At 44.6% G+C, this 12,097-nt stretch overlaps 1 protein-coding gene across 1 annotated transcript in view; it reads right to left on the reverse strand.

Moving 5' to 3' along the window:
- Positions 1-12,097, reverse strand: part of bahcc1b (BAH domain and coiled-coil containing 1b) — a 58,663-nt gene that overhangs the window by 35,143 nt on the left and 11,423 nt on the right. Inside the window, exon 3 of the mRNA XM_063893630.1 lies at positions 1,070-1,226. Within this exon, the coding sequence (XP_063749700.1) occupies positions 1,070-1,226 (157 nt within the window). The remainder of the gene's footprint in view (positions 1-1,069; positions 1,227-12,097) is intronic.

Genomic DNA, 12,097 nt, shown 5'->3' on the forward strand with positions numbered 1-12,097 from the left:
AAGCTGTCTTTCTGTTAAAGCCTCTCTGTTTTTTTGGGGAGGTTATCTGTTTGGACCCATCTTGCTGACAAATCCTCTTACACACACACACACACACACACACACACACACACACACACACACACACACACACACACACACACACACACACACACACACACACACCTACCTGAAAGTGACAGATAACTAAGTCACTCTTTGACCACAAACGGTTAACAGTCGACATGATGAATGTGGATGCGCACATTTTTTTTGGTGTGTGTGCGCGTGTGTGTCTGATCAGGAAGGTGGCCGTTGGAGGTCGGTTAGCCCAGAAGGGGCCCTGAGGGTGGGGTTGCGGTCGGAGGAGGGGGGAGGGGGCTGTGAGGAGGGAGAGGATGGAAATGGGGGTAAGTTTCAGTGTGTGTGTGTGTGTGTGTGTGTGTGTGTGTGTGTAAGGGGGAAGTGGAGGGGCTCATGAAACCTAAAACTCACTCCTAAAAGAAAGGAGAGGGCTGGAGATGAGTGAGTGAAAGGAGGCTGACGTGTATTTTGAATTACAGTTATTTTTATACTACATAAAGGTGTGTGTGTGTGTTGTGTGTGTGTGTGTGTGTGTGTGTGTGTGTGTGTGTGTGTGTGTGTGTGTGTGTGTGGTGTGTGTGTGTGTGTGTGTGTTTGTGTGTGTGTGTTTGTGTATATGGAAAGATGAAGAGGAAAGGCTTCGTTTGTTTACCATTTGTTTTAAATGCGTGTTGAAGCTCTGAACTACAAAAACGGCCACAAAGCCACATGCTTGCCGACGTACAGCTAGAGGAGAGCTGTGTGTGTGTGTGTGTGTGTGTGTGTGTGTGTGTGTGTGTGTGTGTGTGTGTGTGTGTGTGTGTGCGTGTGTGTGCCTATAAGTAGCATCATCTGAGGCGTCAGCGCTGCACGTGTTTGGCCTCAGCTCAGTGTTGGTTAAACCACTTAATGGCTCCATCTCGATCTAATCCCAGACCAAGACCCTGGATTAACCGGAGACCCGAGCACTCTGCACTGTGTGTGTGTGTGTGTGTGTGTGTGTGTGTGTGTGTGTGTCTCTTACCTATCATGTGAATGAGGGAACCAGATAGGGGAAGCGCTGGAATGGGGTCCATGCCTGTAGGAGGGGGAGGAAGGAGAGGCAGCAGGTCCCGAGGGGTGAGAGGGGTGGGAGGCTGGCGACCCCAGACTGCTGGCCAGGAAGGAACCCATGAAGGAAGCACCTGAGAGACACAGAGGCGGGAGGTTAGAGAGGGGCGGGCTGATCAAATTCAACAGAAGGGGGGGGGGGGGTTCAGTGGTATCAATGAGCAAACAACACCACAGAAGAAGTTCACCTTGATAGTGAAAAATGTTCTGTATAGGAATGACTCGCGGTATCGCTGCTTCGACATATTGCAACACCCCTGTTGAGAGATGACTGTGAAATATAGCACACTCTTTATGTTGTCAGTTATTGCCTCATTACTTCTACATGTTCACTTTAATAAATATGGTATTCTATTACTCTATTCCTTCTTTGCTTATCCATTCAAAATGTCGCTGATGTGGGACAAATAAGGGATTTCTGATTTCAGATTTCCGGCCATTTCTCATTTGTGCTAAGGTGTATATGTCACGTGTTGTCTGCAAACATGCAGCCACTATTAAGAGATAAAACTTTGCACAAGGAACTCTTCTGCTTCAAAATATCAAAACATAACACAACATTAACATTAAAGGACCAAGAACCAAACAGTTTAAGGCTCAATATCCCTCGTGTAAACCCTCTGGATGGTATTACCTAACCCTAACCCTGTTGCAATAAAAAAAAAAGGACATTTTATGACCTGCTCTAGAGAAAGAAATCCCTAAAAAGCATTACTGCTTTTATTTAAATATAAAATCTGAGTATTCCTCCACCACTGCCTTTCGGGACTACAAGTGAAAGCCTGATTTTGCTTCTCAGTCAGGGAAGAAAGCCAGCTCAGATGTAGAGTCTCGTTCTGCTGCAGTTTTGAGCGAACACACTCGGCTCACTTTGGCTGCATTTGAATGTATTTCCACTTATCAGCACGTTCTCATTTAGTAGAACAACCCGAACAGTTGTAGGGGAAGGAGGAAACAAATCCGTGGGGAATCAGGTAATTAGTCACTGGATGGAGAGAGAGAGAGTGAGAGAGAGAGAGAGGGTGAGTGAGGGGTGGGTCGTTACACATAAATGCTGCCTCACATCAGAGACAATTACCACAACCACAACAGTCCACACACACACACCAACACACACACATGCATGTACAGTACCCTCACCTAAACCACGACCCAACGCCCTACCAACCACAACCACAAGTGCCTTCAACTGTCTGCCAATACATACACACACACACACACACACACACACACACACACACACACACAGGCAATCAAAGTAGAACTCCTCCCTCTTTTGCGTTCAATATTTTCCCTCTCTGTAGTCATAATACATTTGGAGGAAGAAGAGACTTTCCTTTCTAGACATTTATTTTCGCTCTTTCCCTCCCCGTCTATCAGACAGGATATTTTTACAGGGCTTTTTTCTTTTTTTTGGCTCCAAATGTTTTCTTGTACAACCGTAGATCAGTGGTCTTTAAGCCAGTCGTAATAAAACACAGCTCATATAAGACTCGGGTTTCACATGGCCTCTCCTGGCAGATCAGAAACACACACACACACACACACACACACACACACACACACACACACACACACACACACACACACACACACACACACACACACACACACACACACACACACACACACAGCGACAAAAAGAGACTGATACACAATCGCACCTTAGGTCTTCTTTACTACAGTCCTTAGAAAAACAAACGATAGTTTGAGCCATACATTTTGAAAGTTATGAGACATTTTGAAGAGTCTCCAAGGGACAAGCATTATTAAGGGGCGCTATGACGCAAATTTTTCAGGTGCATATTTGTATGTTCTGTCTCTCCTGGGACATGTCTCCATGCTTTAATGTTCAAAAAGCTCTTTATTTCTCTCATACTGCCTGTGCTGCAGCACCTCTTTTCACCCTCTGTCTGAAACCAGAGCCCAGTCTGCTATGATTGGTTAGCTGGCCGGCTCTGTTATGATTTATCAAACGCTTAGAGATGTCCCGCCCCTTAGCCTATGACGTACAATGTGTGTGAGTGCTAGCCAATAGAAGAGCGATTGTTAAAAAGCATAATAGCTCCTCTATAAAGAAGACACTGTTTTCACACACTGTTATAAATATTCGGCATTCCTCGTAAACTTTTCTTCCCACGGCTGTTCTTTAATCTCTCACCCTTAGATCTCCACCCTTCCATCTTTTTTCCATTTCCTCATCTCCCCCCCCCCTCCCCCCATCGTTTCTTTCCTGTGGACCCCTCTCTGTCGGTTTTCTGTTGGCGAGTTGAGGAAAAAATCATATTTGCCCGGTCCCTCTGGCCTGCTGATATGGAAAATAATCTCGGAGGCCGGCCACTAACCTAAACCCTATTTATGTCAATGTGTTTCTTTTTCCTCCTCCCTTTTTCTTTTTCTTCCTGCTCTCTGTTTCCGCCTTTGTTTTATCCCAGTCCGAACATTCCCTTTCCATCTTTCCACGCTGCATCCTCTCCAAAGCTTCCCGTAGAAACACCTTATGATGAAAGCACAGAATTAGCCACAACAGATGAGAGATATCGGAGGAATAATGAGTGAGATAAAAACTAACATTGCAAAAGCTTTACTCTTCAGAGGGTTTCATCCTGTATCAACAGATCTGTCAAAAATATAACTTTGACCCGAGGGACATCATGATTACGTGCAGCTTATTAATATACGTGCATACGGTATTTACTATAAATACAAGCTGCTGACAGAGGAAACAGCTCCATTCAGTCTCTGTGGCGGTAATTAAAGTAGAAAATGTGTTCGTATGCCTCCCATTTTTCCCACTTGGCACCATGACTTGGAAAAGTGTGTCAACACACAGACAGCGAAATCCTCCGATGTTGACAATCCAAGGTAATAAGAATTCGAATTATGAGTTTTTATTCATGCTAATAGGGCCAGCTGTACTTACAGTGAGCAGAATCTGCTTTAGTTTATTCATGATTGACTGTAATGTGATTTGCTGAGGGGAAAATCCACTCAAAAACACTTAAACACTGTTTTATATAAAAAAAAACCCCAAAAAACAAGTGCTGGAAACGTGCCTTGCTTTTCTGGGCAGGTTTTGCTACTTGGCATATTTCTGGTATTCTCATGGATAACGGGGCCAAACATAAATTTTGGGATGTCGTTATATTTCCAGCGCAGCCACAGCAGAGTTTGATAGCAGCAAATCTGGAGACTCAACAGTATAAACGTAAGGATTTGGTGTCTGCGCTTCAGGATTTAACAGCCGGAGCTTCACAGGCGCCATTTTACACTGATGTTTAACAGTCATACCGGGAGAAACCTTTCTGCAAAAAGGAAAGAAATACTAAATTCTCCACAGAAAGTACCTTTTCAACTCGGGAAACTGTCACACTTTTGCTGCTATGAAAAGATGATTGAAACCTTTGATAGTAATGTGGATTTGGTTTTAACCCCAAAGGATCAACGCTGCTTAAAGAAAGTTGCGCTCGTGTTGTATACACCTTTAAAACACACTAAGGCCGTTTTAATTAAGGTTGAATCAATCAGGTTTGCTCACACGCTCGGCATTTTTGATGTTTAGAAAAAGTAAAGGCCTTCACGCTAAACCCAAAGAAAGTGTCTAATGATGAAAAGCACCCCACAACTCAAGGTTACTTTCTCATCCTTGGATTACAACAGATCTGGTCTTGCATTTATCAACCCAACTCATATACAGAATATATGCAGTATGTTTCTCAGAGCAAGGGGAAAAAAATCTATGTGAAAAAAAAATAACCCTGCACCTCCTTTTGTGTGTTTGTCTCAGCAGCTGCTGAACAGTGCTTGATGAAATCCACAGTGAAACAAAACAGCGAGACAACAGATAACAGGCCAGACCCTCCCAAGGTTTTTTTCTATTCTAAAGAATAAAAAGGGGGGAGGTAGAGGAGGAGGAGAAGCAGACAGGAGAGGAGAGGAGAGGAGGAAGACACCAAAATGAGGGGCTGATATAATGAATGTCACAGGAGGAAGAAGCTAAAACATATAAAGTAATGGAGGAATATTATACGCTGTAGCTCTCTAAATGGACTGCCGCTGATCAATACACACACACACACACACACACACACACACACACACGCACGCACGCCATCACACACACACACACACACACACACACACACACACACACACACACACACACACACACACACATGGAAGGATGACAAGTTAAATCGATTGGCATCCGATTGAAGATCAATATCCTCTCAAGCTCTATTGTCACATTTGCCAATTAACAAAAGCTTCGGTCCACACACTGATATACTGAACTCTCTCTCTCTCTCTCTCTCTCTCGCTCTCTCTCTCTCTCTCTCTCTCTCTCTCGCTCTCTCTCTCACACACACAGATGCACACAGATCCACACAGATTTTCTCGAGTCTGCCACTGGTGATGACGACTGAGAGAGCTTGTGAGACTGACAGTACAGTCTAACTGTGTGTGTGTGTGTGTGTGTGTGTGTGTGTGTGTGTGTGTGTGTGTGTGTGTGTCAGAGGTTCTGACTCTCGTTAGCTTGGCTGTTACGCTTATTGCCGTACACTTGGCAACCTCTCGTCAGACCGACCCTTTCATAAGCCTCCAACCACCAAGGGCCCTGGCACTGAGCCTTCAATCTGTGTGTGTGTGTGTGTGTGTGTGTGTGTGTGTGTGTGTGTGTGTGTGTGTGTGTGTGTGTGTGTGTGTGTGTGTGTGTGTGTGTGTGTGTGTGTGTGTGTGTGTGTGTGTGTTTAGGGGCAGGAGTCAAGCCAGACCTTTCTGATCTGTTTTGACACCACGGAATTGCACAAGTGACAGGGCTACTCAAACAAGGCGGCAGTGGAAGGCGCTTGGAAACACACACACACACACACACACACACACACACACACACAACGCACACACACACACACACACACACACACACACACACACACACACACACACACAAAGGTCCGTAAAAGCATTATGGCATTGGGGACACCAACACATTCAATGTGTGAGTAAGCACCCGAGCGGTGCTTACAAAGAATACGTTCAGGGGAAAAAGGAGTTCTTTTGCTCGACTAGATCCGGATAGCATTTTCCTTCTGCTCTATCTTATTATTCATCAATTGACTCATTCATGTTAGAGAGAGCAGGGTGCGCAAGCAAAGCATGGCATGTCGCCTGGGACGAGCGGCTGTACTGAATCACATTACGGCGGGAAAAGAAGAGAGAGGACAGAGAAAGAGAGAAAAAGAGTGGAGGGGAAAAATGAGATGAAAGAGCTACAAATGAGAGATTTCCCTGTGAGGCGCATAAATCAGTAGAGTAAGAACAGCACAGCTCAAAGCCTGGCTCCCAGGCTGCGGACCAGAGCCGAGCCAGCCCACACACACACACACACACACACACACACACACACACACACACACACACACACACACACACACACACACACACACACACACACACACACACACACACACACACACACACACACACACACACACACACACACACACACACACACACACACACACACACAGGCTACTACCATCTCTGGATGCACGAGACTACTGTAGTTACATCCCAATCTTGCTGCACCTACATGTGTGCGTTAACACCATCAAACACCGGTGAAGATGTGAAGAGACACATCATCTGCTGGCTGTGAGGCTGTGAAAATTACAGGAAAATAAAAGCAGGTGGAATTAAATTAACATAGATAAAACGACGACAGTGCACCTTGAGTGAACCCAGCCTGAAAGCCCCGAAAAAGGTCCTGGTTGTTGCTTTCCGTCCCTGAACATGGACCGCAGTAAACTGAGTAAGAAGGAAACGCTCCTGCTTTTTTGACCACATACTTTTTTTTGGGACGCCACACACCCACGGCAGGAAGAAAGGCCATATATGGTCAAGGGGAGCAGAAACACATGAGGTTTTTAGGAAGCAGGAAAGAGGAAAAAAGGGGGGTTGTTAGAGTAAGTTTTTCCATGTTTTACCAAAGAAAACAGGGGATTTTGGGGAAAAGGGGGTCATACAGACACAAACGCTACGTCAGGGCACACACACACACACACACACACACACACACACACACACACACACACACACACACACACACACACACACACACACACACACACACACACACACACACACACGCACACTAATTAAAAGCATAAGGTTGCTGATATTTCAGGAAAGCCTGCGGTGAGAGCCAATAATGCAATTCCGTCTAACTGGTGAGTGTGTGTGTGTGTGTGTGTGTGTGTGTGTGTGTGTGTGTGTGTGTGTGTGTGTGTGTGTGTGTGTGTGTGTGTGTGTGTGTGTGTGTGTGTGTGTGTGATGGCAGCCCCCCAGCCATAACCCCTACAGTTACTTTCAGTAAACAGTGGGGGAAGCTGTTCTGGGAGTTCTGGTCGTTCTCCAGTCCGACAGGCCTGTGCCACGCCCATTGTGGTCCATTCAGTGTGCAGCCACAGCAAACACACACACACCCACTCACACACACACACACTGAAATGATTTGAAGCTGCTGGATGAAATACACCAGGGGGTCAAGACACCAGGAAGAGCACAAAGTGAGTCTAACAGAAAACATGTCACTGTGAGCCGAAGGGCAAAGTGGAGGCGGAGATGAACAGGTACATGTGTTTCTTCTTAAATCACATGATCTACTGAAGTTCAAACTCAAACCAAGTTCACCATGTATCAATAACTACAGCTTTCTGGTTACAAACGGCAATCTACATATGTTCTTGATAATACAATGATGGCTCAAAATACAGGGAAGCAGACGCTAACAGTATATGTGATGTAATGGTTCGATATTTAGCCGTAATGCTAATGTAGCAAACCTACTAGCCTTAGCAGGTAGACAGGTTAAGTTAGCGGCTATGCTGAACATAATCTGCCATATCAACTTCAAAGTTTGAAATGTGTTCGTGTATGTTTGTTTTGTTTGTTTTCACTGCCTCAGAAGTAACCAAAAATGTTGTGCAGTTACACGTTTTATGAAGAAAATGTGGCGTTAGCTACTTTCAAGCTAACTAGAGGCTAGCTAACAAGCTAAACAAAATGTTAACCAATTGTCAAATCCACTAAGGAACCAGCATACATCCACTAAACTACTTTGAACTGACTATACTTACTGTATTTTTGAAAAATGTGAGTATGAATGAATTAAGAGGCATTTAAAACATCTGGGCTGTAATATTTATGAGACAGAAGGAAGTTATTAGATGGAGTTCAGGCTTTGCTTTCAGGAATCTTGGAAGGTTTTGTAGAAAGAAATGGAAGATAAGCCATAAAGTAAGTGAGGTATTTTTGTAAATCTTGATTCAATATTTTTTCATGAATAATATTACCAAAAATAAAACTCTCCTTGCTATTTTTTCTTTGTGCAGGTTGTGATTTCAGCCTCAGATTCACAGCAGCGGCGGCGCAGCTAAAGTTAGCTCCAACTCCAGTGGAAAGTAAGACACCTACGCAGCAGAAGCGAAGCGTGCAGGGCGGAGGACAACATCCTTTAACCAGCAGGCAGCAGAGCCAGCATCTACCCTGCTGAAGTGCCCTTTAGCAAGACACTGAATCTCTACCAGCTGTAACTGACCCTGCAGTCTGATACGCCTGCAGCCGGGAAACAGTGAGTCGAGAAACGTTGGATCAAATATCACATTATTATTACAGTACGCTACTTACAAACCATCTACGGTGCTTCCTTCAATCACACACCACGGCTATATCTCAGTATAACTGGAGCAGGATGTTTGTGTGTGTCTGTGTGTGTGTGTGTGTGTGTGTGTGTGTGTGTGTGTGTGTGTGTGTGTGTGTGTGTGTGTGTGTGTGTGTGTGTGTGTGTGTGTGTGTGTGTGTGTGCTTATAACCGTGTGTGTGTTCAACCACGCTGCGCCATATCACCCTCCATCATCGTGAGTTTGAGGGGTTGTGGTTCCAAGAGAAGCACTTTACTTAAATTAGACCCTCAACGGCTCGACATGCAGGTGTCATCGTGTGTGTGTGTGTGTGTGTGTGTGTGTGTTTGTGTGTGTGTGTGTGCGTGCGTGTGCTTGCGTGTGTGTGTGTGTGCGTGTGCTTGCGTGTGTGTGTGTACTGTATGTGTGTGTGGGCATCAGACAGTCAGTGTGTGTATGAGTGTGAGGGGGAAGAGACTAAAGGGAGCGGGATCAGCAGACAGCGAAAACGAGAAAGGGGCAACAGGGGAGCTAGCGGGGGAAGAAAGGGAAGGAGGGAGGGAGGGAGAGAGAGGGCGAGACATGATGGGTGACAGAGGGGAGTGAGACATAGAGACGGGAGGAGGCATAAGGTGAGAATAACCTAGTCTGACCTTTTTTCACTAAGGGTTTTCCATTCTTTATATTCCCTCATTGCGGTAATATTTACTCAGGAATAAAAGATTATTGGACGGATCCACGGAGAGGAAATAAGGAGGAGGGAAAGGAGAGCAAGAAAATGAAAATAATGGAGAAGAGGAGGCTGATGGAGAGGGGGAGGAGAAGATTTCAGGGCTGCAACTAACAATTATGTTCATTGTCGATCAGTCTGCCATATCTTCTTCATTATTCAATGAATCGTTAGAGCGTGAAATGTGAAAAAAATGGTGAGAAAATGCACTGATTCTCAGAGGTGATGTCTTCAAAAGGTCTGGCTTTCTCCAAATAACAAATAAATGTAATAGAGAAGGATAAATAACAGGGAAAACACTAGAAATCTTCACTTTTGAAACACAGAAACCAGCAAATGTTTAGCATTTTAGCTTAAAGAATTGCTCGTAGGATTGACTGATTTTCAAAATTGCTGCGTTTAATTTGATCAAAATGAACGGATCGCTTCAGGTTCATCTCGCATGGTAATGTCAAATAAGCACACCGAAGCTATGCCCAAATAAAATGAGCCATGAGGACGCACAACAGAACAGAACAGAACAGAACAGTTGCTGAATCGATAAACGGTTGCTTTATTTCTACACTGTTAGGACAGTTTGGTAGATTATAACAGACGTGTTTCACTTTTTGCTGACAAATACTTGAATGAATAATGAAATTAAATGTGAGCTGCAGTACTAATTCAATATTATCCTTAATCGTCTTTCAACAAATTGATTTTGCAATAGCACAATCATGTCATGTCAAATGTACAATTTTTAGATCAAATTTTATATTGAGATAATAACATAATGAGCCATGGCTACATGAAGAAAAGATTAACTGTGTTTCACTATACTCTGCAAGCTGTTGAGGCAGAGATTCAATTCCTAAAGTGATGCATCAATTAAACACACTTAAGCGAGCAATTTTTGCACAAAGCACATCAGAAAAATGAGGGTGAAATTCCTACAGATGAGCAAAAAAAGTGCATGTCACCACTGAACAGAAATACAGCGAGACTGCTCTTTTCTGTTATACATGCAAAGTGCTGTGCTGCTTAAGATGTTTGTCTTCTATTTATTTATTCCTTATGAAGTATTGTATTCAGAAACATGTAATTTAGCTTTGGCAATATTGTGAACATCCATGCTACTGAAGCTTATTTGATTCCTTATTTTTGAAGACAAAGCTGAACAAATAGAAGCGCCGATAAAACACCAACACTAAGAGGGTCTGATGGAGTACACACACACACACACACACACTCACACACACACATATGCAAAAGCCGAGATAAGTGCACTCTCGCACACAATAGACACCGTCTGTATTATGCATGCACACATGCTTCCAAATATTACAAAAACACACATCAAAACGAGCGGAAAAGACAGTAGGCGGTTATTAAAGAGACAAAAGAGAAAATAGAGAGAAGGAGAAGAGACACTTTACTAGCAATCAAAGACGAAGAAAAGAGGGGAGAAAGAAGGCGGGAGGGAGGGAGGAGGAGAGAGAGGGGGGGAAAAAAGGGAGAGTGTGCTTCTAATCAGCCCGGATCCAAAATTTAGACAGGCACACACAGAGGCACAAGCAAGTCCCAGTAGGATTAGGACCTAAGCACAGTGTGTGTGTGTGTGTGTGTGTGTGTGTGTGTGTGTGTGTGTGTGTGTGTGTGTGTGTGTGTGTGTGTGTGTGTGTGTGTGTGTGTGTGTGTGTGTGTGTGTGTGTGTGTGTGTGTGTGTGAGTGTGTGTCCCACGAGACTGATTAGCCATGAATGACTGATGACGGATCTTTGTTGTTGTTGTTTTTTTTGTCTCCCCCCTCCCCTCTCCCTCTCTCTTGTTTTCTTTCTCACTATACTCTCAGCTCGGGCAAGAGCGCATGGGAGGGGATTCACACACACACACACATCCACACAAATATATATATATAAAGCTGCACATGGCTCCATGTATATTCAACGAAGGCTCCTGAATATACTTAATGCTTTCATGTGTGTCACTGTGTAACGATCCATGCTGTTCCACACAGCTGCTTCTCTCTTTCTCGTACTCTCTATCCCCCCCCCGCGCACACACACACACACACACACACACACAGAGATAAACCTTTTCCTGGGCACACTAGCCGTCCTTTACGCCAAACACTGTTCAATCAGCAGTGTGACTCAGAAAAAGGGCTCCAGGATCCAGGAGTCAGTGCCTTCTTTAACCTCCAGATGAACCTCCATCCATCTGAGCCCCCTGACAGCAAAACAAACTGGACATAGACCCGCCTGAATGGAGGCCATTACAATATGAATGAGCCAAACAGAGCTGAAATGAATCGAATGGAGGACCAAAACACAACCGCGGAGAAAAGGTTTCCCCGATGAGCTCGGGTAACGATGAGTCGGCACAAAATGTGACCCTGCAGAGGAATAGAAAGAAAAAAGCAGTTCAGGTGTCGCGATACGGGCCTCGCATGTTCAGGGGGTGCAGACCTGTGGATCATGGCGAGACTGTGACATCATGTCTGCCCCCCACCACCTCCTCCTCCTCCTCCTCCTCCCTCCCTAAGTGATGTCACCTTT

Source organism: Eleginops maclovinus, chromosome 10 (assembly GCF_036324505.1).
Source record: "Eleginops maclovinus isolate JMC-PN-2008 ecotype Puerto Natales chromosome 10, JC_Emac_rtc_rv5, whole genome shotgun sequence".
NCBI classification, from domain to species: domain Eukaryota; kingdom Metazoa; phylum Chordata; class Actinopteri; order Perciformes; family Eleginopidae; genus Eleginops; species Eleginops maclovinus.